This window comes from Gobius niger (genome assembly GCF_951799975.1).
Source record: "Gobius niger genome assembly, chromosome: 7".
Lineage (NCBI taxonomy): Eukaryota > Metazoa > Chordata > Actinopteri > Gobiiformes > Gobiidae > Gobius > Gobius niger.
This window is the reverse complement of record NC_136858.1, coordinates 19,410,117-19,437,957: the sequence shown is the minus strand read 5'-3', so window position 1 is coordinate 19,437,957 and position 27,841 is coordinate 19,410,117. Positions and strand designations below refer to the sequence as shown.

At 42.1% G+C, this 27,841-nt stretch overlaps 4 protein-coding genes across 7 annotated transcripts; 2 read left to right on the top strand and 2 right to left on the bottom strand.

The window, feature by feature from the left end:
• Positions 1-3,997: 3,997 nt before the first annotated feature.
• On the top strand, positions 3,998-11,556 carry zc3h15 (zinc finger CCCH-type containing 15). Its single transcript, XM_079560347.1, has 11 exons — positions 3,998-4,202; positions 4,910-5,005; positions 5,096-5,198; positions 5,273-5,425; positions 5,500-5,603; positions 6,809-6,988; positions 7,094-7,174; positions 7,241-7,306; positions 7,433-7,543; positions 10,805-10,940; positions 11,004-11,556. The coding sequence occupies exons 1-11, from the start codon at positions 4,128-4,130 to the stop codon at positions 11,165-11,167; spliced, it is 1,269 nt and encodes a 422-aa protein (XP_079416473.1). The 5' UTR covers positions 3,998-4,127; the 3' UTR covers positions 11,168-11,556.
• Positions 11,557-12,801: 1,245 nt separating this feature from the next.
• rbm45 (RNA binding motif protein 45) lies at positions 12,802-18,594 on the bottom strand. Of its 4 annotated transcripts, none has more exons than XM_079560025.1 (11): positions 18,283-18,594; positions 17,975-18,097; positions 17,775-17,901; positions 17,583-17,708; positions 16,479-16,646; positions 14,778-14,907; positions 14,512-14,605; positions 14,071-14,234; positions 13,608-13,683; positions 13,414-13,545; positions 12,802-13,031 (listed from the first exon to the last, which is right to left on the bottom strand). In XM_079560025.1, exons 1-10 carry the CDS (start codon positions 18,556-18,558, stop codon positions 13,429-13,431), a joined length of 1,401 nt encoding a protein of 466 aa, XP_079416151.1. In that variant the 5' UTR covers positions 18,559-18,594; the 3' UTR covers positions 12,802-13,031; positions 13,414-13,428. The 4 variants fall into 4 exon arrangements, with proteins under 4 accessions (XP_079416151.1, XP_079416152.1, XP_079416153.1 ...); XM_079560026.1 differs by having other exon boundaries at positions 14,071-14,231; XM_079560027.1 differs by having other exon boundaries at positions 16,491-16,646.
• Positions 18,595-20,207: 1,613 nt separating this feature from the next.
• On the top strand, positions 20,208-23,757 carry cycsb (cytochrome c, somatic b). Its single transcript, XM_079560260.1, has 3 exons — positions 20,208-20,452; positions 22,153-22,327; positions 23,282-23,757. Exons 2-3 carry the CDS (start codon positions 22,159-22,161, stop codon positions 23,425-23,427), a joined length of 315 nt encoding a protein of 104 aa, XP_079416386.1. The 5' UTR covers positions 20,208-20,452; positions 22,153-22,158; the 3' UTR covers positions 23,428-23,757.
• A 323-nt stretch (positions 23,758-24,080) lies between these two features.
• LOC306965325 (gap junction alpha-5 protein-like) lies at positions 24,081-27,572 on the bottom strand. The gene is made up of 7 exons (XM_079559657.1): positions 27,165-27,572; positions 26,524-26,702; positions 25,550-25,714; positions 25,163-25,444; positions 25,012-25,077; positions 24,788-24,936; positions 24,081-24,541 (listed from the first exon to the last, which is right to left on the bottom strand). Exons 2-7 carry the CDS (start codon positions 26,590-26,592, stop codon positions 24,082-24,084), a joined length of 1,191 nt encoding a protein of 396 aa, XP_079415783.1. The 5' UTR covers positions 26,593-26,702; positions 27,165-27,572; the 3' UTR covers position 24,081.
• Between the last annotated feature and the right edge of the window lie 269 nt (positions 27,573-27,841).

Here is a 27,841-nt window from a genome sequence, read left to right as displayed (position 1 = left end):
CTCAAGGAAAACTCAGGCAACGCAGCAGCCGGACCCCAGGCCGCTCACTGCCTCTTGTTTGAGAGCTACACGACAATGTACAGGCAGATAAAGAACACTAGATGTAAAATGCAGCATGTACAAACAATAGTGGTTTTACATATTGACTGAAACGTTTATATTTTGATTTAATTTGTTTTATTTACCCCCCTGTAGATCAGAGAACACTATCTCTCTTTGTGGTGTTAATGGATGAAAAATGTTCTTAAATAATTAATAATTGTCTGGAAAGTAGCCTATTACTCATGGGCATCCAAGACTGTGAAGTGAATATTATAAACACACCAACATCCCAGCTAAAGAGATCTATGCCCTCATATTTTCCAAAACACAACTGTTCTGCAACCCTGTGTGTTTTGATGGGAAAGCGGAGAGGGCCAGCTGGACTGAGCTCTCAAGGGTGGCTGCCTGCCGGGCCCTTGTGCTGACACTGCCTTAATATTTCCTACATGTGGGGCTCGCCATATGCTGCCCTGCCATCCTGCTCTCACACGCATGTGCACGTTCTCTCAGATGACAAGCCGTGACCCACACAACCTGTAGAAAATCTCCCTCACGTAAAACCCAACACACTCCCCTGAGCGCTCTGCAGTGCACCGGGCCTCTGAACTCTCATCCAGTCGATGCTTCAACATGTAACACAGGTTAGACCGAACACACAAACACAAGTGATATAGATGTCGCTATTTATACACAATCATGGCAGGAAGTAATATACAGTGCCTCTCGAAAGTATTCATACACCTTGAACTTTTGCACATTTTGTCATGTTTACAACCCTAAACATAAAGATTTTATTTTGATTTTTTTACTGAACGTTCACACACAAGTAACAGACAACTGTGAAGTGAAAGCAAAATGATACATGATTCTGTTATTTTTCAAAAAATAGAAAAGTGAAAAGTGGGGCGTGCATAAGTATTCATACAGCATTTTCTGAGTGCATTAAATTGCCTTTATAACATTCCTGATGACTGCAGAATGTTCTCACCAACCCTAACCATTAAATAGAGGCCACCTGTGTGTAATCTACTCTCAGTATCATTTCAGCTGTTCTTTAAGGCCCTCAGAGCTATGGTTGGAGTGTATTGGTCACTAAACAACATCATGAAGGTTAAGGAGCACCAGAGAGGTCAGGGATAAAGCTGTGGAGAATACAAAGATTTCCCAAAATTTAAACATCTCCCAGAGCACTGTTCAATCCATCATTCGGAAATGGAAAGAGTAAAGCACCACTGCTAACTTACCAAGACATGGCCGTCCAGTGCTTAATTTGTAAATGAGTATTTTCAGGAACACTTTTGGTCTGATGTGATGAAATGGGGGAACAGGCCAAAACATTTGCCAGAACACTCTCATTAGACACCATTATATCAGATACAATTTTTGCCGGATCCTCCTAAATATTTCCCGGATCCTTTACACTGAAAAAAACTGAATTGCTGTGGGGCTGCCTTTCCTCAGCGGGGACTGGGGAGACTGTAAGAATAGTTGTGAAGATGGATGAAGCCAAATACAGGGATATTTTGGAGGAAAACCTGCTGGAGTCACAAGAGAACTGAGGCTGGGGCAGAGATTCACCTTCCAGCAGGACAATGACCCTAAACACAAAGCTAAATCTACAACGGAATGGTTTAAAAACAAACATAATAATGTGTTAGAATGGCCCAGTCAAAGTCCTGACCTAAATCCTATTGAAAATCTGTGGAAAGACTTGAAAACTGCAGTTCACAAACGCTCTCATTCTAATGTGACAGAGCTTGAGTTGTTTTGTAAAGAGGAATGAGCTAAAATGTCAGTCTCTACATGTGCAAACCTTGTAGAGTCAGACCCCAAAAGACTTGTGCTGTTATTGCAGCAAAAGGGGGTTCTACAAAGTATTAAATCATGCTGTATGAATACTTATGCACGCCCCATATTTTGTTTTTTTATTTTTTGAAAAATAACAGAATCATGTATCATTTTGCTTTCACTTCACAGTTGTCTGTTACTTGTGTGTGAACGTTCAGTAAAACAATCTAAATAAAATCTTTATGTTTAGGGTTGTAAACATGACAAAATGTGCAAAAGTATACTTTCGAGAGGCACTGTATGTTTCAACAAACTGAGGCAAAGAATGGTTTATAATCAAATAAATTATTGGATGTGTCTTGGTAGAGAAGTACAGTGTGTTTATGTTGCCTCCACATTAAGCTTCTGCCTTTGCCATTTCACTGATGGCTGCAGAAAAGAAATCATGGTCTCTGCTCAGCTGCTGCTCCCCCCAGTCAGGCCCAATAAATCCCACTGTCAGCCTAAATGACACAGACTCGCCATAAACTTGATGCTCGAGACTTTGAGCAGTTAATCTGATTGGATTTTTATACGTCTCTAAAAAGCAGCAAACAGAGGGGAGTCCACAGCACATGACTGTGGTTCTCCTGCTGGCAGGAACGCTTTGAGGCTGTGAGGGATACCTTTGCCATCGTTCTATCCTTACCATGGTCCGCTCGTCATCATCATCAACATCATCTTCTTCATCATCTCCATCTCCATCATCATCATCATGTTCATCATCTTCCTCATCATTTTCATCATCTCCATCATCATCATGTTCATCAGCTTCATCATTATCTTCATCTTCATCATCATGTTCAACATCATATATATATGTATATATATATGTATATATATATATATATATATATATATATATATATATATATATATATATATATATGTATATATATATATATATATACATATATATATATTATATATATATATATATACATATATATATGATTATATTATATTATATTATATATATAATCTGGTTATTGCCCATTTCAAATCTCCATATAAAATCCTGGATGTATTATTATAGAACCAGCACATAAACTACAGTAAAGCCTACACAGAGAGCCGCGTGAAGAGATTTTCTTTTTAGTTTCTTTTTTTGCCATTGTGTGTTGACTTTGGTACCTCAGTGTGAACTGTGGAGTTTATGCGTGTGTGACTTTGGGAGCATCTGCTGGTTGTGTACCTTACAGGGGGAGGCACAGATGTGACCTTGCTGTCAATGCGGGTCTCTCACCCACAACTGAAGGCACACCGAAAGGCAACGTGCACCTGTCAGGGCCACCGTCTGTGCCCGCGGGACCTACACTAATGGAATGGATATTGTTAATGAATAATCTACTTCAGGTAAACTCAGAGATAGCCTTTCTGTCACAATCTACTACATTGAACGAATGTTCAAAACTTTTCAGGGTTTGAGTTTTCCAGCCTACCTCAACCTTCCCTGCCACACTCTCAGTGAAAGGGCATTTCCACAGGATAGCAAGGATAGCGACCTATAATCAAAGTAGGCCTACTACTTTTATTTTTTTTTCAATGCAATGACCCATGTGACAACGCTGGGCTATGTATCAACTTTTTCATTTATATCAAACTGATTTGAGCAGATCTAGGTGTCCTTATCTAGCTAACTAACTATCTCTCTCTCACTCTGTCCTCTCTGCCCCCTCCCTCTCTCTCTCCCGTCTCTCACACACTCTCTCTCTCTCTCTCTCTCTCTCTCTCTCACAACTCCCCCCCCCCCCTTCCCCCTCTCCCCTCTCTCTTCCTCTCTCTCTCTCTCTCTCTCTCTCTTCTCTCTCTCTCTCTTCTCTCTCTCTCTCTCTCTCAAAACTCTCTCCCTCTCCCCCCTCTCTCTTCCTCTCTCTCCCTCTCTCTGGGCAGGGCGTGCTGACATCAAGTGGCGAAAGAGAGAAGTGATTCAGTTTTAGAATTCAAATGGACATGGAGGCACTGCAGTACCAGTGTTACCTTAAAACATAGAACGTTGGCTTATACATTTTCTTCGGCCTGCCCTGCCTACACACATTGAACTACATCCATGCCAACATCCCCTGACTACATTACCCATCAGGCTAACCGGCTAAAAGCGTGATGACGTCACAGTACGTCAGTAACACACATGTGGGCTACGCGCCGCGGTAGCGGTGTTAGCAACTAGGACAGCGAGCGAAATTCTAGCGCAGACATTTGATTTAGATTTATTTACTGCGTAAAACTCGCCTGTACACTGTCAATCCCGAGTCAGCATGCCTCCGAAGAAACCCGTCCCAGCCACGGGAGGTAAAAAGACCCAAGAAAAGAAAAAGGAGAAAATAATTGAGGTAAAATAGCACGGTGTAGCAAATAGTTTCCTAGCATTAACAGCTAACTAGCTGCCCGATAACAGACCGACACTGTAATGGCCACCGCTAAGCAACTTAATTGTTCTCAGGGCTCGACTGAGCACCTGCTACCATTAACTACACATATTATAACAACATTAAGTCCGTCTCAACGTCTGTCAACCCGGTTCTGCCCGTAGGCGGTCATCGATTCTACTGCTGCTCGCATCAAGCCTCCACGGCCTGTTGTGATCACTGATCACATCCTACATCTCACTTTTACGTGTATTCAGACTCCCTCTGGACCTTACCGTACTGGAATATTACTGTCAACAAATGGAAACACTTCATCATTGACACATTTGATTTATTTATTTACACACCATGGAACAGCTGAATACAATGTACAAATCCTGGCCTATGATAGCGTTCAACTTGACTGGCACATTCAAAGTTCTGTACAGAGCCTGTGGTTTACGTTTATGCCACTTTCAAATGCATCCGGGATCTCTGGACCATTGCTTATTTCACCCATAGTCAATCATTGTAACTCCTCTTTCAGCATAAAGGGTAATTACTTCTGAAAAACAAAGGGTATGAATTATATTTCCAACCATACTAGGCATAATCTTACTTTTGTTAAAAATGGAGAGGATTGGCGCTCAATAGAGTACGTCTTGTATTATGACATACTTTTTCCCCCTCAGGACAAGACTTTTGGCCTGAAAAACAAAAAGGGGGCTAAACAACAGAAGTTTATAAAGAATGTGACACAGCAGGTGAAGCAGCAGAACCCCCGACAGGTCAGTGAGCACCTCTGGCTCCCCTCTGCTCTATCTTACTCGACCATCCTTCACTGTTTTATGTTTATGTATGTTTCTGAAATTTCACAGGCGGAAGGAGATAAAACCTCGAAAAAAATTGACAAAAAGAAAGAGTTGGATGAACTGAATGAGCTCTTCAAACCAGTGGTTGCCGCTCAGAAAGTCAGCAAAGGTCGGAACATATTCAACATTGAAATTTACAATATTACAAATTCAAAGATAAAAATAATTGTTTGTCATTTGCAGGCGTGGATCCAAAGTCGGTGCTGTGTGCGTTCTTTAAGCAAGGTCAGTGCACAAAAGGAGACAAGTGCAAGTTCAGCCATGACTTATCCATGGAGAGAAAATGTGAGAAGAGGAACATTTATGTGGACGCAAGGGATGATGAGCTGGAGAAAGGTCAGTGTTAAGACTTCCCCCCCCCCCCCCATATTCCCTAAGTGCATGTCTGACAGATATTTACCTCTGCGCAGACACTATGGACAACTGGGACGAGAAGAAGTTGGAGGAGGTGGTAAATAAGAAACATGGAGAAGCTGAAAAGATGAAGGCCAAAGCTCAAACTCAAACTCAAATAGTAAGTCATTATTTTCTATGACATTAGCAACAACCAGTGATGTACCTGTTCATATTTTGGGTGATACTGTAATACTGCCTGATGAACGAAACTATGAACCCGTTCATTCTGGTGTCTGTGATTGGCATTCCCCATCTATTTACGTTCAATATGGTGCCAGATGTCTTTAGTGTAAACAGCGATATACAGTATATTTAGTGTAAAAACAGTCAACCTCATATGAACATTTAAAAGAGTTCTATGACGAGGTCGGCGAGGAAGGGAATAGCGTTTATCTGTAAAGTTTGCCAGCCAACTTATAAAGACACAAAATCAAAAGACAGTCAAACTTAAAGATCCTCCACCCAAATCCCATTGACTGCATACAGTGGCCGCTCAATTATCTATTCATTGGGCAAACAAGCCATTGAGGTTTTGAAATTGAAGTTAATTTGGCTATGGGCTAATTAATATAATGCATTTTATTGCACTTTCAAGCTCAACCTTATTTCCTACCTCAGACTGGTTACAACCTCCTTTAGTGTCAGTAGAATGTTCTGTTGGCTTTGCTGCTGTCCCGTTTGTCTTTATTAATTAAAAAAGACCATCCGAATAGCAAGTTTGCCCTCCATGTTTGTTTAGAACATACTGTAGGGAAAGCTGCTACGAGTGTGAACTGAACGGACAGTAACAATGGGGGAACTATGAACGAACTTTTAACTATAATAAATTATGAACTATTAACAAACTAGTTCATTTTGAAATTTGTGAGCTGGACTTTGAACTAGTTCATGTAGAAAATGATCTTTCCCAGCACTGGCAACAACCCAACCGGGTAAACCCACATCCATCAGTCATTTCAGTGGTAGTGATCAGAAGTTAAAATGGAGTTTTGAAATCTATGAACCAGATATCTGGTCCATATTTTTCCCAAGTACCCCTGCTGCCTGTTCATTTAATCATGTAACTAAACACAAAAGGAATGCAATCCACTATTATTATTGTATAAGGATACAATAAAAATGCTAGTATAATCAATCTACAAAATGAATGGACCTTTTGAAGACAGAGTTATGTGCTTCCCCTGTTTCATAGACCACCAGCCCCATTGTTGTCAGGGGTCTGACTTGACTGAAGGGTCGACTTGAGTGGCTGAAGTTATCTCTCTAATATTCACATCTCATCTAACACAGCATTACCTCTGTCTATCCACAATCGTTTTCCAGGTGTGCAGATATTTCCTGGATGCCATAGAGAATAATAAGTACGGCTGGTTTTGGGTTTGTCCAAACGGAGATAGCTGTATGTATCGCCATGCGCTGCCGCCGGGCTTTGTGCTAAAGAAGGATAAGAAGAAGGAAGAGAAGGAGGATGAGATCTCGCTGGAGGAGCTCATTGAGAATGAAGTAAGCTCACATCTGTAACACAACCCGATCCACCTTATGTATTAAGAACTAACATTAGTTGGACCATAAAATAGTTTTTGTACTTTAACTTTTTGGTCTCCACAGCGCGCAGCTCTGGGTCCAAATGTCACAAGAATCACGCTGGAAACTTTCCTGGCTTGGAAGAAGAGGAAAAGACAGGAGAAGGTTGGATTTCCTCAAGTGAATGTTTAATTCACTCAAACCAGTGAGTCATGACATGTTGTTGCACAGGTGGATCGCGCCATGGAAGAGATGGAGAAGAAGAAGGCAGACTTCAAAGCTGGAAAATCCCTGGTGGTACGCAGTAGTAGTAGTAGTATCATTTTAAACATTTAGAACATAAATGTGTACGTAACACTTAACGTGAGGTGTTTAACTGGCTGGCGTCCGAATGCCAATAGTAACTGATGCGCTGTGCTGTAGGTGAGCGGCCGCGAGGTGTTCGAGTTTCGCCCGGAGCTGGTGGATGATGATGATGCAGAAGCCGATGACACTCAATATAACGATGAGGAGGAGGAGGAGGAGGAGGAACAGGTACCATGTTTGTAACAGATGTAACAAAAAGATTTACAAGCTTTGTTAGCAGCGCTGTTAACTTGGCAACTGAAACATTCACATAATTGGTGAATTATAATAAAACTACTTAAGACTATACCAATATCCCCAGACATTTACGTGGACCAGTAAAAAACAGAAGGAATTAAGAATAATAAAAATAACTTTTTTTTAGCTTTGATGAATTTTATTCCTTTTTCAATAAAAATAGCCTTAAACTATCCTTTGTACTATAAAGTCCCTGATGCCATGCATCATGAAAAATTCAATTTGTAATAATACAACTTGTTACACTTTTTAACTTGACTAAATTTTGAAGTTTTAGTTAGCAAAATGTGCTGAACATTCCTATATCAAGAAAGAATGACTTCACTAAATAATGATTTGGTGCCCCGGTGGGGGTGTCTCCTACACCTCCTCGGGGTGAAAGTCACATCGATAGTTGAGTGGGTCGCCTTGTGATCAAAGGGTCAGCAGTTCGAAACGCCCACTGTTGTTGTGTCCTTGAATGGTGGAAATTGGGACTAATGTTCAGTTTTCATTTTTGTCAATAGACCAGCCAACATTTTCTCTGCGTTTCAGCTACTCTAGAGCAGGGGTCCTCAAACTTTTTTCTCTGGGGGCCACATTATCGTTCCTGACTGATGGGGGGCCAGGCCGGGTTGGCTATAACATAGAATTGTATGACCCAGACCAAAAGGCAGCAGGCCTCATTGTGAAGTAGAGATTACTCGCCTGGCACACTACTGCCACACTACTATATCCACAAGATTAACATTTGATTCCAGACACATATTTGTTTAGCTGTAGTGGTTTGCAAAAACAGTAATCAAGTCTTTTATTTTTATTTTCAAATAAAACATCATTGCGTAATGTGACAATGTACAAGCCTGTGTCACAAGTTTCTCAAAGTGCTGTAGTCATTATTCATTCACTCCACACTCACATTTACCATGTCGCTATACAGTGTTGTTTATCTTATGTCAGTCCCTCTGCTGGACACAGGCGCGGAATGCTTATTTATATTTAAGTTGCCCCCTAGAGGCTGGAATGAGTATACTGTACTGGTTATTTATTTAGTTTAAAAAAAATCATAACTCTGCACTAGCCTGGCTAACACCAGACTAAAATCACAAGTGATATTTAGTCTGGGGACCACCAATTCATTTTCTCGTAGGAGAGGTGTGGTTTACGATCGTCCATAGTCGTTTATTGGGCGATACGAAAAAAAAAAAAAAAAAGTCTCATGCGTCTGCACGTAGCCCCAGCCAATCATATCATCGTATGAGATGACGTATGACGTACCCGCTGTAAACTTTTGAGCTAAATTATTTAGAACAAGGTCTAAAGCTTGATCAAAAAATACCATCGTGTCTGCTGCTGTCATGTTGGATCCGTAAATAAACTTTTTTTTAAATTATCCGTAAATAAACTACAAGCTTCCATATATCGAATAGCGCGTCATCGTCTTGCCGTCCCTCCTCGCTCTGTGATTGGTTCCCAAATCCACCGGAGATTTGGCCATGGTCCCCAGGCTGTTGTGCAGTTCGAAATAATTCGAGCGCACACAGCAGCCTGGTGTTAGCCAGGTTAACTCTGCACAGGAATGGGCTTCCTTTTTTTGACATACTCAGGGATTTGTGCTTTACAAGCCAGGGGCCGGTTTAAATCATCTCGTGGGCCGTGATTTGAGGACCCCTGCTCTAGAGGTTGACCAATAGATCGGTATCGATATATGGGTATTTTACCATATCGGCTACTGGCCAATATAATGCTGATAGAGTTTTTTGTTTTGGAATCTGCACACTAGCGCCCTCTGAAGCATTAAACATGAATGTCCTGAATAGCTGTTGTTGCCACAGTTTTAGAAGCATCATACACATGATTATAGACGAGACTTAAAATGTGTGTGTTGTAAATATATATGCGTCTAAATCTGCAGAATCTCCTTCGTCCAAGTCTGTTGTCCTTAAAAATAGTAAAGATTTCCTGCTGATCACAATGCCATGCTGCGCAACAACGCTGAAAGTTGGCCAATATCATTGTATGAAATGGCAGCTGATGATGTAAACTCTAAGTGGGCCATCAGATCTACTTAAAGGAATAGGCCACCGTTTTTACATACTGAGATATGTTCTTACCTTAGCTTTGACGAGTTCTTTAGGACCTGTCTGGTCTTCACCCGTGCCTTCAGTCACGTAAACACAGCGCAGACGGCGTTAGCATTTAGCCTCTCCCTCTCTCCACTATAGCTCCAAAACAGGTCAAGATAGAAGCTACCAAGCTCTTCCACGTTTTCCCTATTTAAATATGGTTACGTGAAGTGTTACACTACAAAGTATAATTACACAAAATTAAACAATGTGGATTTTCTAAGCGGATAAAAGGGGGACGCCAAACTACTCCTGGTATTATTACGCCTTACAATATAGTTACCCCTTTTATCCGCTTAGAAAATCCACATTGTTTAATTTTGTGTAATTATACTTTGTAGTGTAACACTTCACGTAACCATATTTAAATAGGGAAAACGTGGAAGAGCTTGGTAGCTTCTATCTTGACCTGTTTTGGAGCTATAGAGGAGAGAGGGAGAGGCTAAATGCTAACGCCGTCTGCGCTGTTATTACATGATTGAAGGCACGGGTGAAGATCAGACAGGTCCTAAAGGACTCGTCAAAGCTAAGGTAAGAACATATCTCAGTATGTAAAAACGGTGGCCAATTCCTTTAAACGCATTTGCTGCTGCAGCTTGTCAGACTAAAAAAAAGCATTTAACTACACGTCAGCAAATACCAAAAGAAACAATGTTACAGACAACTCTCATAGTATCCGATATACAGCATTAACTACACAGACACAAGAGCTTTTTACTATAAACTGTAGTCAGGTTATAGTAGCCTAATACCATTTAAGCACCATGCATTTCAAGATGATAGTATAACGTAGTAAGTTGTTCTGTCAAAAAAAACCTTCCTTGTGCGCTCCTTCCTTTTGAGCACACAATATTTGTTTTCCCTCTGTAGAGCACTTTAGGGCTCCGTAGTAATGCATTGTGTGTTGGGTATGATAAACTAGGGTTTGATTGAATCAAAAATAAAGTTAAAACAACGTATTTGCTCCATGTGAATGCTGCAGAAGGCCACGATTGTAATGTCGAACAGCTCCAAGCAATAATTCAAAATGTAACTAAAAACATGCTTCCTTGAACCTATGTTTTTTACACCCATTTTTCTGTCGCAGGTTAATGATACCGAGGTACAGGACATCGACTTAACTCGATTTGTTCCACAAGAGGTAGACAACTCGGGCATTACTGTAGCCGCCACGGACCGCTTCACCTCGAGGAGCATAGCGGAGCCGGCGTTCACAGACCCTGGTGAGCATTAGATTAACAGTTCAATTTGTGCCAATGCAGAACACTGACATGATCTCCTCACAGATGAACAGCTGAATGGAGCGTGTGGTGGTGAGACCAATGGTCATTCAGGAGAGGAGGACGGGGATGAAGGTGAAGAGGATGTCCCTGTGGACGAGAACCTGTTCACTGGAGAGGATCTGGACGAACTGGACGAGGAACTCAATGATCTGGACCTGGAGGACTGAGCGAGGGACATACAGACTGCTGCATGGAGCTAACAGACACATGATTTTATCATCAGACTTAATAAAGCCTCATTACAGGGAGACATGTGGCTGTCTGACCCTCTGTTCGGTATCACTCCCCCACACAACAGTTTACGAATGTCGCTGTGGGATACTTCCATTTAATCTGGAGTCTAAATAAGGTTTAATGTAGAGGTTCTACTGGGAGAAAAACTTTTGAGCGCCTGGGTAGAAGTGAGATCAGTGCAAGCACCTCCTGTTGCTCTGATTGAGAAATGTGATCCCAGTGCCAGCCCAGCTCTGAATTCTGCTGTTGGAAATAAATGCCACAATTCCACTTTGTGCTGTTGTTTTCATACCCGGCTGCGGTGGCGACCAGTTCCCCCCCCCCTCTGCTTCCTGTGTAATGTTTGCTGGTTTTTAACATTAACATGATCTATAGACATATTTGTGACATAAAATGGGTTCTCAAACCTTTTGGGACTGGGAACACGCTACAGAACAGGCGAACCTCAATGTCTTCCACTCCAAATTGATGTGATATTACATTGAATTTAGGTGTTTAAATCCTAAAATTAAGTAAAAGTTGGATGTTTTAAGTCATTTTCTTTTTTGGATAGTTTAAATGTGCATTATGCAACTTTTTATGTGAATAATAAAGTTAATATTTATGCGTATTTAACCTTGTAGTGACCCAGCAGCTGTATGAGTGGTCAGCATGGCGCCTTTACTTTCCATCACTGTGGTCTCTAGGATCAATTGTTTGAAAGATTTTCACTGCTGATGGACCCTCACCAGAAAACTTGATCCTGGAGCGTTTTAGAGACTACCGTGATGGAAAGTAAAGGTGCCACGCTGACCCCGCTGGGTCACTACAAGGTTAAATATTCACAAATATAAACTTTTTTTTTTTGCACCTTTTAATCAACTAGAAATGTTGAAATAAGATTCCAAATTAGTTATTAAAATTATCTGAATTGCGAATATTTTTGGGGGAGCCCAGTTCGAGAATCTTGGATATGACGCATCAGCAATCCCTAATTTCTAATGTTAAGATTGCGATTGCTGAGTATTACCCAGCTGGGTGAATTTGGTTGATTTCATAAATGGTAATCTTACCAATATGCTGGCTATGAATATAATTTACCCTAAGGATTTGGTCTTGGGTGGTAAAAATTACAAGGCACACAGATGTCTGTTTAAATGCAGACTTTATTAGTGTTCACTTTGCTTCATTGTACACATTACAGATTACGATGCTCCACTCTCTGGGGAGCAGTGTTTGCAACAGTGTATAACGGGCAAATACAGCAAAATACAGGATTTGTTGGCTACAAATATGTACTGTACGGGTGTATGTTTGCTATTTTAAGTGAAAGGGTTCTCAAACTATACATTTTCTTGATGAAACATGAAACATCTCTGCCATAAATAGCCCTTTTGTGACTCAATTTGAGCCCCGTGAGATGAGGGCGCGAAAGCTCCAATAGGACCAGAGTACACAAATGGGGATACATTGGGAAAGACGTTTTTTCCCTTATAATTTACATTCACAAATTTAGCAAACGCTGCGGATAGTGACCAACTTTGCTGAGCTTTATGAATCTCAAAATAAAGACACAAAACATAAGATTAATGGTAGTGATTCCACGTTTATTACACACAATTCAACATAAATTGTCATTTTTCAGCAGGTTAAAAAAGAAATCGAGTAATGTGTGTGTGTGGCATTCTGCAGTAAAACTATTTTTTGGGATAACTATGTCAGTCACCCCGGGTAAGGTCAAACAGATGTCAAAGGTCGGGTCAGAGGTCGAGGATAGGTCCGGTGTTGTCTGTCAGGTCACGTGTCAAGATCAGTCGCCTAGGAAACAAGAAGCTGCACAGTTAACAAAAATGTTTCATGTGCATTTTTACACTTCAGGGTCCCCACTCTGGGCTCCTCAGGTCATGCTCCAGGCCCATGGGCCAAGAGCAGAGTTTGAAGCAGCACATTTATATCATAAACTGAAGTCCGTTTTGCTTTAGTAAAGGGGGCAGAACAATTTCTGTGATTCACAATAACCGGGTCAGTTTCACATGCATTTAAACCTATAGAAAGTCCAAGAGGAGGGCCCAATTCATTATGTACATATTTAATATATTGTTCAAAGACTTGTGGGAACCCTGAAACACATACTGTGAATATATTGGTGCAAGACGAGTCATTTAAATTAAGAATCCCCATTTCAGATGAAAGAACTTACCGTTGTGGGACCCCTCTAGTATGTGCGGGGGCGTTTGTGGGACTCTTCTCGTGGCGGGTCGGCCAACATCACCTTCATCTTCACCCCATTCACAAAGCGCCCGTTCAGCATCGCCAGGGCATCATCCGCACACTGACAACCACATTCAGTTTATTCAGTTGGTGACACTTCAAATATTAAAACATGAGTCTTACCTGTTTGTCTGCATACTTCATGTATCCAACCTTCCTCCCGGGAACCAGATGCACTTCGATCAGAGAACCAAAACGGCTGTGGGAGACACAAAAACACACTGGTTACACTGCAGACACGTCTGTATCCGCAGACGATACAGCCTGCATACTTTCTCCTTTTCCTTATACCTTACACATATCAGCAATTTGAAAATCTCATCTAACCCGTGTTGTCATAAGCAACTCCAACAGGAATCAGTCCTTGGACACTTCAAAACAGCCCGACATAGAAACTCGGGTGTAGTAATAAATATCACCATGAAAAATCATGTCTAATGTGGTCAATCCTAAAAGAGGTCTTACTCATGGAATTAACTAAATGGTAAAAGAAAGGGTAAAGTGAAATGCAGAAATAATGTTTTTTTTTTTTTTTTTTTTTTACATAAGTGAGGTGAGCAGTGAGGTGTTAATGTGGGTTGTTTACCAGAACACATCCTCCAGCACATCCAAAGGCAGAACTGTGGGGGTAAACACCACAAAGAGGCGCTCCTTCGATTGGCTGTCCCGAGGGGCAAGTTTCTGATGAGGGGGCAAGTTGACATCTGTCTGAATCCGGGAGGCCACTGGGCCCACAGGAGTGTAACCCTGCTGAGGTACGGGTAGATCACAAGCCATATTATGCACTATTCAATTTTATATATCATTTTATTATTATGTATTAATGTTTTAAATGTATAATATATATAAATATGGAAAGCTGTCAATAATTCAGTCCTCATTTTAATGAATCAGGATTTTCTCTGTGGCCATCCATTCTCGATAATCCAGATGAGGCGCATTTCATCAAAGAATATCTCGGTTTCAGACTGACAGTCAGTCCGTGGAGACTGGACAGGAGCAAAGTTTTGCAGCAGTGAGGACTTACCGTAGGCTTCATGTAGGCACTGCCAGAGTTTCCACTCCACACAGCAGACATCATCTGGGACGCTACATACTGCACAGCCATGCGATTCACTGAGCTGCAGAGACCGGGACAAAATGTCATTCGTAGAATCAAACAGTGTGGCTAAACATCAGCCATTAATGGTATCTGGTATATGATAACAAGCTGTGGTAGTCATCTTTACACTTGGCCAGTCACAGACAAGACTAATGTATTGAAGTTTGAGTGTCTTTGGGAAAAATGCATACCTGTTGCGGTCCTCTCCATCCTCCAAATAAGCCACCACCAGCCTGTTTCCTGGAGGATACTCAAATCCATTCATCTTTTCCTTGGCGTAAACAGCGGAGCCCAGGTTATTGTAACGGATCAGAGTCTGACCTGAAGACAGTGACAGTTGGTATTACTTTAAGACTCCCTGAACTCTGATGTTTCATCCAGGTTTTTCAAAACACCAAGCTTTAATGTATCAGGTCAAATAATGTCCAAGTTTTTGACAGGAAATTAATGGTAATTAATTACTTGTAAAGGCTTTCAACATGTATTGATTAAACATTGTTTGAAGTAGGAAAAAGGGCATTTTCTTCAGTGTGTCTTGCCTGGGAATTACAGTATCATCAAAATAAAAGTAATGACTCCATCTTAACTATTCATTCTGCAGTCAGTTGGCTTGTGTTGAAATAACCAAAGTCATGACAGTGATTAAACAGCACGTTTTGGTTGAGCTGATGCAAGATCGAGCTTCTATTTTACAATTACACTTTTATTGCCAGTGAACAGCACTTTGGGCTGCAACAGTTGTTTTAAAATGTGCAATAAAAATAAACTTCATGTCTGATTTAATTCTCTGCTGGTCTTCCTCTCCCTTTACTTTCCAAAGAGGGAGTATTGCACAAAGCAATAAAGAGTTTAAGATTACCTGACAGCGTGTTATCGATGGACGGTTGCTGACATGATAAAATGATTACACTGGATCATGTAAATGATTCACCAGAGGAAAAATCTGTAATCATTAAGGGGGAGGTTTTATCTCAGAAAATGTTTTTAACTTACACATTATTTTTATGCACCGCTTTCAAATCTTGGTGCCATTAAATTTTAATTTAGTGTAAGCAGAGTCTGTACATCCAGTGTGATACTTCTGGCATGTTGCTTGTCATCAGTAACTCATAGACATGGAAGAGCGTTCACTCAGAGGTCACGTGTTGCTCACGTGTATTGACCCCATTGGGTGTGCTGCAGATCTTCCATGGCATCATGATTCTTGTTCCCTATGCCTGTGCTCATTACAGTTTCCTGTCCTTGTTTTAATTGTATGGACAGTTAACAATGACTTACAGAAAAACTTTGTACAAAGTAATACTTAATCAGGGCGGACTGTGTCAAAATGTAGGTATTTTAGTCTTGAAGTGAAAAACTGATGCCAATTTGATGAATAATAAAATAAATAGCGCCACAATCTGAACTAATTAGAATGAAAAACATTTATATATAATTTTTTTAAATATGTGTTTAAAATAGAAACAAGAACAGCACAAAGAAAGTTATCTGTAATTTTCTATGCAAAAAACAAAACAAAAAAACATTCAGTGGGTTTTTGGCCATACTGCCTTTGCTCTGCCCGATCCCGTCAGGTCTCGGAAGCTAAGCAGGGAAGGGCCTGCTGGGACTTGGATGGAGACGTTTGGGAAACACCAGGAAGCCTGAATGTAGTGTGTGAGTGAGTGGTTGCTAGAGGTCTGATGTATGATGTGAATAAATAATGCATGAAATTGTAAAGCGACTTTGAGCGTCTGGAAAAGCGCTATACAAGACTAATGCATTATTATCATTAATGTGTAATTACTATGTCATCACCATGTACCTCGTATCTGGAATCACAAGTACATGGCTGAAAGTACAGTGTTTGGGAACTTTTGTGCTGGTCTCTGACATGGTGATGCGAGTGTGACCTTTGTTCATACCATAGTCCCTTTGCAGCTCGCAGTACTCCAGGCCTGGAATCAGGTCAAACAGGGCAAAGAACTGCTCCTGGGTCAGCGCTGCCCGCGTGCTCACCATCAGGGTACGCGTGTACTCGCCGGAGCGGTAGTCCAAGTACTGATATCCGGAAGAGTCCGCTGAACACAGCACACACATCCATCAGCTGCATTTATGATTACAGTCAGTGAAACACCTTTCAGTCAAGCATGATTCAGTCATTAGTTAATTAATGGTGGGATTGGAACATCACTGAGTTGCAGCAAATAGTAAATGTAACTTTTTTAATGACAATGCCATACAGTCAACATTCAACAAGGTTATTCGCAGAATGTTTAAGCAACAACAACAACAAAAATATATATATAAAAGGCATATTTATGGTAGTATGACAAAGGAATGGTTAACACTAATAAGATACTACATTGGCTCATACTAAGGCGCGGTTTTCACAACGACAGAACGACATTAAGTTGGTATTGGACACAGGTTTCTTTTTTCGCCTGACACCCCGACTTGGCTAAAAACTCTGGAGGAGGGAGTTCCATGTCTCAGCGGGAGGCCGTTTTCAGCCACTCTGACTCATGTGTACAGGAGGACAAACAAAGAACGTCATGTCATAGCCCTATCTGAGCACTGATTGGCTATCTCATTATATTGTGTTGTGAAGCTTCTCACATTTCTATTTAGTCATTTATACAGAGTCAAACGGCTCCTTAATGCGCTCAAATCATCTGCTGCTTAATCACCTCCACAGGACACTCAAAGCACCACTTTTTAATAGATAAATAGAATACAGACAGAATAAACGTGCAGAATAATAATGACAATATTGGCTTGCTCTTGTATTGCGCTTTACAAGCCTGTGCTACCAAGTTTCTCAAACGGCTACACTGTCATTATTCTTTCACAACATACTGTAGCGGTGTGTGTGGGGGCACTGACAGAAGCGAGGCCGACCCAGCACTCACTCACACACCCATTCATTCTGTCCTATTGTACATGTTTTAGCGGTAGGAGAAACCAAAGTACCCGGTGAAAACCTACAGAATGGAAAGTAAAGTTAATTGGCTGACCTGTTGGAAAGTTGTACTGGCTCGTGTTGTCCCCACTATTATTACTCATGTATGAAGCCGATGCAGTGCCATAATCCTCTCCACTGTTAGCCTTCGACCGGGGCTCTGCCACCACAGCTTTGTAGGCTGCAACAAGAAGTGCTTAGTGACATACTGTAGATGACTCGGGAACAACAAAGCAATATGTCTTACATTTCTCGCAGTTTTCTATAGCGTAGGCTGCCTGAGATGGCTTGTAGTATCTGACATATCCCAGACCTTTGCTCTCTCCGGTTGTCTTGTTTTTGATAATAATGGCATACTCAATTTCACCGTACTCCTGCAGAAAAGAGCATACTGTGAAACATCATCTCAAGCAGATGCGAGCACATGGCGATTGCCTCAGGACGTACTTTGAAAGTCTGGACCAGGTCGTCCTCTGAGAAGGACTTGGGGATCATAACGAAGATACGGGTCAGGTCCTCGTCCTCCACGTCTCGGTGTTTGCTTGAATTACGGGATTGGGCAATAAACACCTGCACATACAAATACAGTTGAAATATTAACAATTGCTTTGCTTCTGTGCTACTCTTAAATCTGCATTTTTTCTGTATTAACACTGCCGCACTGATGAATAAATTGCATTATATTGTTTATTACTGTCTGAATAGCTATGCATTTTAACAATAACTTGCAGAAGTGAGTGTGGAGAACGATTTACCTTGATGGGCTTTGTTCCTTCGCCCAGGAGCCTGCCGTTCATGGTCTCCATTGCGAGGCAGGCCTGCGAGGACTTGGCGAACTTCACGTAAGCGACGCCTCTGGACTCCTTCGTCGCCTTGTCTTTGACCAGCCATACTCCCTGAACGTCTCCGAAAGCGCTGAAACTCTCCCGTATCTGATCCTCGGTTACGGTGCGGCTGCTCACAATAAACAGCCGGCTGTTTGGAGGATCGTCAAGATTCTCGGCTCCTTTGTTGGAAGAGCTGTCCTCCATGTTGAATTCAACGCTGCGCTGGCTCTGCAGACAGGGCGCGCGCACAGGCGTGATCTGCAGGAGCTCCTACGTCACCGAAATTACGGAAACACAATTAAGACAAACAACATGAGTGCGAGTTTACTGTATGAAATGTGTTTTTTAGAATCAAGTGTATTTAACTAAAATAACATTTGAAAGGTATTGAGAACCTGCTGATGTAACACCACACATTTCTTCCAGTGTTTTTTGTTTGTCTTGAATGTGTACAGGGCCGTCGACAGAATTGCTGAGGTCAGGGGCAATAAAAGTTTCACATGGGCCCCCCATAAAAGAAGTTATTGCCTGGGTCCAGGTGAAACTTACTCCGATGACGTCCCTGAATGTAAACACACAAAAATCAATAGAATACAACAATGCAAATATTCAACAACTGTCAAAACTCTATTATTCTACTATTATATATAACTCTACTATTTTTGAGTTTTGACAGTTGTCACACTCAAAAATAATACTATTTTTCAAACAATAAACATATATCACTAAATTGATAAATTAATGTTCAATAAAATTGCAATACTTATTTAAAATAAATATAATATCTGCAAAGAGAGTTGAGTCGCTGTTCCTTCATGTCGAAAGGATCCAGCTGAGGGGGCTCGGGCATCTGTTCCGGATGCCTCCTGGTCGCCTCCCGCGGGAGGTGTTCCAGGCATGTCCTAGTGGGACAAGGCCTCGTGGAAGACCCAGGACACGCTGGTGGGACTATGTCTCCGAGCTGGCCTGGTGTCCCCTCGGGGTCCCCCCAGAACAGAGGAGGTGTGTGTGGATCAGGATGTTTGGGCATCTCTTCTGAGACTGCTGCCCCCGCGACCCGGCCCCGGATAAAGCGGAAGAAAATGGATGGATGGATGGATGGATGGATGGATGGAAGTCAGAATCAGAATAGATTATAACAGTGAACAGGTTCATGAACGAGAAATTGTCTTTTGTGCAAACGTGCAACATGAAACATAGAACTTATAAAGCAGATAAAGTATTTAAAAAAAACTATAAGGGCTGGCATAAAAATAGATTAATAGGTTGTTACAATTTAACGTCCATGTTAAATTGACTCATGGTCACATCACTGACATAATGAAAAATATGTATTTAAGCTCGGATCCTCCAGTACCAGAGGCCTGAGAGCATGAGTTCTGCGCAATATCTTTGCTGTTCCTAGAACGGGACGATGCACGGTATTAGGAACTGGGGTGTGTAAACTTTTCGACAGGGTCATTTTGGTATTTTATTTTGTGTTGGTGCTTTGAAAAGAGTTTACACATGTTTTTTCCACCATAAATGGCTTCACAACATCTCTGACCATGAGTGAAAAAAAACGTTTTTGTGTTTCACCAGAACTGTCAATGGTTTTCATTCATATTCTTTGAGAAATGGACAAAACATTAAACTACCATTTATAGTTGTGCCAATAAACTTATTTGCACAACTATAAATATACTGTAGGATGCTGTATTCCATTTAATATTGAGGGCACTTGAGGACAAACCGGTGAGGGTGGGGCTACATAACCCAAAGTTCGCAGGACGTCTCGTGAGAGCCTCATCTTTGAGGTTAATTGCTGTTTTTTTGGCGAGTGTCCTCTGTTCGCATCATCATACACTTTGTGTGAGCTTCTTTCACTAAAAGCAGAGTGTGGACGGATGAAGTCCTGTGATGATGAAGATGAGCTCGAGCCGCAATCACGACGCTCGGCCTCACGTGACCAGATGAGTCGACGTCACAAGCCGGTGCCGCTAAAACGAATGACCTTTTTGTTGTCCGCGAGATCGGAACCGTTTACCGGGACGTCAGAGCATCTTCCTACGACCGCAGGACAGGCACCTTCCTTCAGCGACCTGCTGCTCTCGGACAGGTGAGCTGCAGATATGTCATCTGGCTGTTATTCTGGTGGGAGAGGAGCTGTGCAATAACGGTAAGGCACGGTAACCGAGCCTTTAGTTTTGGGCCACCGGACAGTTAACTGAACCTCGGCCGCTGTAACTAAACCCCCGCCTCGGCAGCTGTCCTGTACCGCATATCGGTGCAGTGTTGGAGGGGAAGAAAAACGACCCTCTGTCATTCAGTCATTCAGTCATTCCGTCATCCTCTTATGACAGTACAAGCTGGATTACTAAACCCTATCCAGTAACTTCGCGTTATCGTGAAAAAGCGGCTTCAAAATCAACGCAAAAGTGGATGTTTTCTTATTGTTGCCATTTATGGGCTGCCAAACGTCAACCGTAACTTCAAAGAAACATTGCGCAAACAGATGCCGTGTCCTTAAAGAACAACTAACCCCCAAATCAACTTTTTTTTCTAGCTAAGTTGTATAAATGGGTATCTTATAGTGTTGTCTACGTGTATATGTCACTATTTTAACAATTTAGTGCAAATTTGTTGAAATCCTGTCTTTGTGTCCCAAACCGTCTGTGTGGCGCCATCTGCAGCGAACTGTCGGTACTGCATTTGATTTTTTGAATTCGGCACCCAATTAGCGGAGGGGAGAGAGATGATGTCAGGAGGCGAGAGATGATGTCACGGGCTCTGCCGCTCTGGGGTATAAAAAGGCTCAGTCTCGCTCACGCCCCCGTAGCGAGTTGGAGTTGGAATAACGAGAGAATATTATCATCGATTGTCAGGTTTGCGATTAGTTGTCATAGCATTTAGGTAGATTTTATTAGGATAGCTTTTTTATTATAAATAAGTGTATAGTTTTAGTAGTGTTAGTTGTTGAATATTGTAGTTGTAATCACTAGTTGCTTTTATTGTTAGATTAGTTAGCTCAATTTAGCTTAGGGCGTTTGTTAGTATTGCTTTTAGTGGTCTATCGTGTATAATTTAATTGTTAGTTGTTAATTGTACTGTGTTAGGATGGGGAGGAAGTGTAGCGTAGTGGGGCTGGAGTTTGCAAAGACCATTTTACGTGCTGATTCCTTCGCCAACTTCACTTGAAAGATGAGGAAACAACCGGCTAACGTCAACTCATCAGTCCGCCATGTTGGAGCGGGAAGGCGACGTTTGCATTTTAATGCGTGCATTTGCTTGTACCATAACACACCTCGGACCAGTTGGTTATTCGACAAGCGCAACTAGTAAAATGTTTGTTAAATATCAAGTTCTAATTCATTTTGGTCAGTTTTTGGGGTCATGGTCATGCATGGGGTCATGTAAGGATATGACACTATATTACTGGCGGCAGCAAATACACTTGTCAGTTAATAGAAAACCTGTGTGATTTATGTCTCTATAAATACAGTGACGGGGCCTGCTTAGCACACCAGAGGAGCCCTTTTGAGCAGTATAGGTCCACCCCATTGTCCACCCATGTTGTGGTCAGAGGTTGCGTAATTCACAGGTAGCCTATGTGTTTGTTGTTACTCTTCAACATTTACCTAAGGGCATTTGTGGACATGCTGCGTGCTTGGCTTCAGCTGTCACCTTAAACAACCTTCAAAGATGGCGCCAGTCTCCCCAGCAAAGTTATGTGTGCTGTCCAGGAATAGATCTAATACTAACTTTATTGCTGGTTGTAAATGCACTGTGTTGAAGCCTGACTTTCTTCTCTTATTCCAGCTAACTATGGGGGATATAGCCAAAGGAAAAAAGGCCTTTGTACAGAAGTGTGCCCAGTGCCACACTGTAGAGGAAGGGGGAAAGCACAAAGTTGGACCCAACTTGTGGGGGCTGTTTGGCCGCAAGACTGGCCAGGCAGAGGGCTACTCCTACACAGACGCCAACAAGAGCAAAGGTCCAGTATCCCCCTCTATTTCAACCCATTCCCAACACATCTTAGTTTTGTCGTCCTGCTTTGAAGTGCACAACTTCTGTGACACTTCTCAACCATAATTTTATAAGTAGGATGCTTCTTTGGGACAGTTTTTAACAAATGCAATGGAGACACTGCAGATGTGGCACTTTTTGTTTAGTATGAATGTTCTGTCATGTATGATTGTACTGTGTGCGCAGATGAATGGCACTGTAGCCAAAGGCAAATTCGCTGGGGCTATTGGGGCTAATAAAGTTTATCTTATTGTATCTTATCTTATCTTAAGTTATTAGCTCAAGTTATGAGTCTTTGACTACATAAAATTGTGTATGTTGGTAATCAAACACTTTATTCAATACCATTACCTCCTAATATGCTTCAAAACTGTGGGTCACAAACATTTAACTATATCTTTTAGTTCCCACAGCAAGCTTATCCCAGGGAGAAAACAGACTGGCATCTCCTTGAAAGCAGCATTATTAAGAGGTCTTTCTAGCTTGGTATGAAATGTGCAATTTGAGTCAAGAAGGCAATAGTTAACTTGTATTAAAATGTATTGTTTTATTACATTTTCTCTCATTAAAATGCTGTATGGGAGTTGGCATCACTCCACTCAGGGCAATAACACAGTAGTCCAAAGATTAACAATATTCTGTTCACGTATAAAAGTAGTGTTGCATATAAAAGTAGCGTCATTCACATATTGTCATAGCAACTATTGATAAGAAGCCTTGTTAAGTGCCTGTAAAATTATCACAGTGACATTACACAATTCTCCTCCAATTAGACATGAAAAGCAGATGCAGCTTGGGGCCACCTAGTGGCTAGTGGAGCAATACATGTATAGTAAGATTAGGAGTAAAGCCTTTCATTCACAGCCATTGTTCAGGTTCAAAGGTTGAATGATATGATCCAACTGTTCTTATCTTTATCCAGGTATCACCTGGAGTGAGGAAACCCTGATGGAATACTTGGAAAACCCCAAGAAATACATTCCTGGAACCAAAATGATCTTTGCTGGCATCAAGAAGAAGGGGGAACGACAGGATGTCGTTGCATACCTAAAGTCTGCAACATCTTAACACCAGTACCCCAGTATTTATTATTGAATTAATTTGTTGCTTATTTCAAAGTCTCTGTTTGGAGGTTTAGCTGTTTACTGTAGACTCGGATCTGGGCTGTCAACTCTGAAGGGAATGTAGAACACTGAGGGGGACTTAGAACCTTATGCATCACATGGCTTTGTTGTGATTTTTAACCATAGAGCTCTATAGAAAGGAATATTTATGATCACGAACCGGTGCTAAATGTGATTTTTAAATATAAGTGTGTGTGTGCAGCTATATGTTTGGAAGTGCCCCACACCGAGCGCATTATACACTGAAGATTTATGTCTGTTTTGTTCTGTTGAATTTATCATTAAATTATTCTAAACAATCAGTTTTAGTGGCATGAATATTCTTTATGTCTTTAAATTGTACTATGCTATACATTATTTGCTGATGCAGATGATTTTGTGCCCTGAGGCATTTCTATTCCTGCTCACAGCTACATTCTCCTGAAGCACTGTGATCTAAACTAGAACTGATCTATTGCGGATGTTCATGTTTTTCATTAAAAACAAGTATGTATCTGGACATTTATAATGATGTAATTAACCACAGGTTTAAAATAGTAAAGCCAACGATTGATCAAGTGTTGCACGACATTGTCCCCCTGTAAGAACCTCCTTGGTGTTAAACAGAGAGGTCATCCGCCCGGCTCCGGCTGCTTGTTCCACTGGTTTTGCTAAAGCGTCTCTTGTCTTTCTGGCACACCGCTACATTTGGGCACAGTAGCATTCTTTCATGATTACTCCTTGCTGGAAGGTTGTAGCAGTTGGCCTCAGTCCTCTGATAACTGTCTTCAATTGAATGAGACCCTGTCTGGTGCCATCCTGTGTTGTAGCAGGTGAGTTGGAGGAAATCCTCTTCCACTGCCGCAGCCATGTTGCTCTTTTCAGTGGCCATGTTCTCAGAGTTCTGCTGGTTGGCTAAGCGGTGCTGAGGAAAGGGGATGGGTAAGAAGTGTGTGGGCCCTATAACACACTGGCTGAACTCAGGGGGCGGGGTTGGAGGTGGGGGCGGAGATAGTGAGAGTTGTCTTGTCATAGAAGGCTCAGCAGGTTTAGGTGTATTTCTAGAGCTGAAGAGTTGCCTGTAATCACAAAGGAGCAGGTAGAGTCAATGGCATGTCACCTACAGCTTTTGCAAGCATGCTTTCTGGAGAGAAACTAAGTCTCATTATAAAAGTAAACCCTTCCTGTAGAGGCTTGGGTTCCAATATGGCAAATGTTTGGTTTATCAAAAATGGCTTAAGTATGTGACAGATATTGCAAACGGATGAACATGACCATATGTTACTGTCCCCTCTAGAAGAAATCTACTCCTTAGGGAAGCTCACCGGCAACAGTGTTTCCAAGCGAGGTGCTGCAGCTCGAGCACGCTGAGCACCAAGGACACCGCGGACACGGCCAGCATGAAGACGATGAAGACGTTCTTCTCGGTGGGTCTGGACACGTAACAGTTGACTGGATGGGGACAGGGCCAGGCCTGGATGGGAGAAAACATGGTTCAGACAGATGTGGATAACCAGATGCATCAATATGTGTAGGCCGTCCGCCGTACCTTGCAGACGTACAGCGGGTTGAGAAAGATGCCATAAAGGAAGTATTGTAGACACAAAAACACCACCTGTTACAAATCAAGTTAAAGATGTAAAAGTCTGAGCCCTCATGGTGGAAATGTTTGACGGGGAGTTTTAGAGAGGAGCCGGTACCTCCATGATGCTCCGTATGAGGATGCTGAGGATGTAGGTCTGCAGCAGAGCCCCCCGCAGACGCACACGGCCCTCCCTCTTGTCCTTGACGCAGTCCTTCTCGCCCCTCTGCTCTTGTATATCCACCCCCCCTCCCTCCTGCCCTCCCCCGGGGTCATCCTCAGACCTGTGACCTTCCAGCTCCTCCTGCCGGCTCCTCCGCTTTTCCTCCCTGCGGACGGTGTGCATGGCATGGCCCATGTAGATGAGGCTGGGTGTGGACACAAATACAATCTGCAAGACCTGAAAAATCCCAAAAAAGTGAGTTGTTAAAAAATCCAGGAAGTGACTTTTTCTTGGGACATGCAGTGCAGATTCTCAGGGAAATTTGAGAGGGAGATTTGTTACCCAGTATCTGATGTGTGCGATGGGAAAGGCCCTGTCATAGCAGACGTTCTCACATCCTGGCTGTTCAGTGTCACAGTTGAAGTCCTCCTGCTCATCACCCCAGGAGGACTCAGCGGCAGTGCCCAGGACAAGGATCCGAAAGATAAACAGGATGGTCAGCCATACCTTAGATAGTGTAGAAACATGTATTCTGTTTTGGAAAATTCTTATTATGCAACTTTTCTGAAAAAAGAAAAAAAGCTTGTAGTGACACAGCGGCTGTTCGAGTGATCAGATTCAGCATGGGGCCTTTACTTTACATGAAAGTGGTCTCTACAATGCTCCAGGATCAATTGTTTTGTGGGTTTTCTAGTCAGAGGGTCCGTCAGCAGTGAAAACCTTCCAAACAATTGATCCTGGGGCGATAAAGAGACCACTGTGATGTTAAGTAAAGGCATCATTTTGACTATTCACACAACCGCTGGTTCCCTGCAAGGTCAAATACTAATACTAATCAAATATTCACTTTTTTCCCACATAAAAAAGTTGCATTGTTGCACCTTTAAATCAAAGTGTAAAAAAACTTTGTAAAACCTTAGCAAATGAGCCCAATTTAACTATAAATTATGAAACTTATTTTCTCCATTCGGAAGGTCGGTGTATTATAGCAGTGCAGGATTCGAAATTTGCACCCATGAGAAATGTTTGCCTTAAATGTTTGTTAGTCGTGAGACATTTGTATTTATTTATTTTTGTCGTTCATCATGATACATCACAGCTTCCACAAAAATATATGGTAATATAAGTCAAATTGATGTGACAGAGAAACGGTTCCTGAAAATATCCAGTATGATTTGTTTTCTCATAATAAACTCTCTAAGTCTTTTGTGCAGACATTTTAAAATGTACCCCCGATGAACTGACTGACCAGGAAGTAGGTCTCCTGAAATGGTCAAAGGTGCTGTCAGATCTAGAGAAGAGGTCTAAAGTTATACCTTTCCCACAGAGGTGGAATGTTCCTGCACTTCCTCCAGAAAATTCCCCAGCAGGCTCCAGTCTGCCATCACAGCTCAATGAAGGACGTCACCCGGACTTTACTTTTACCAAGGCCTCAGCAGGACTCTACCAGGGCTTGAGGACTTCACCAAGGTTGCACCAGGACTTAAACAAATCCCTTTAGAATGAAATGTTATAGACACAAATGAGAAAAATAGTCACATGGTCGATAAGCTGTGTTGCTTTTACTGGTCCATATCTATCTACTGTAGAGTCGGTTCCCGCACTGTGCACCACGCCTGTCTCTGGGGAAGGAACAGTGCTACATTAAGACTGGGGGCAGTGGGTGGGAACTTAACTCCCAGAGCGAAGGACCAGGCCACTCACTGTTTCTGCATGTTCCCCTTCAGTGTGGTATGCACATCCTACACAAAATGCCCTTTCCTAAACATGTGGAAAAGTCAACACAACATTGAAGAAGGTCAGGACCATTCCCTCCACCAGCTGCACATAACATTGTTTTGTTGTGGTCTATCTAGAACCCATCATTTCACATGATTTCAGAAAGAACATGGCTATAAAAACACTTTTGTAAGCCTATAAAGCTCCTGAACCTGCCCCCAAAACAATAAATCTATACCTGTGTAGCTCGTGATCCTTAGATTCTGCAGCCACACGTTGAGCAAGACACCCCAGAGGAAGAGTGTGAGATGGACACCAGAAGCCTTCCCCTGTGGTCCGAGCAGCTGAGGTGAGCTGACCAGCCCAAACTCCACACAGGTTGTTTTTTGGATAAGATGGGTACAGACAAATAAAGCTGTCCCAAGCTGTAGCTGTAGGCCCCAACTCCTCAGGCCAAAGCGTCTTGGATGAGAGACAAAATGTCCTCAATTCTAAACAACTCAGTACAGATTCCTATCCTGTGGTCAAAATGACTTGAGGTTATGGAGAGTGTGAACAATATTCCCAGGAAGAACAATCTTGACAGAGCTACTCGGTCCACTGCTGAACAGTCAGAAGCCAAAGCTGCTGTGGGTGTATGGTGTTCTGCGTCCCATGGACTCAAGTGCACAGTGGGTGTTACTGCAGGGAGTACACCCCTCCACCCCCACCCCCAAGCAGACCAGAGGAAGCGGCTGGGTGCCTGTGCCTACAGCGCTGTCTGTGCCGCTGTTTGTGCTGTCTGCCACTTAAAGGAAGTCACATATTGTATAAGGCACAATAGTGGGTCGCACCCCGCATTTTTCCCTGGTCATACTCACGCATCTTAACAAACCTTTTCAACTGTGTACATACAGTAGGCCCTGGCAATTAGAG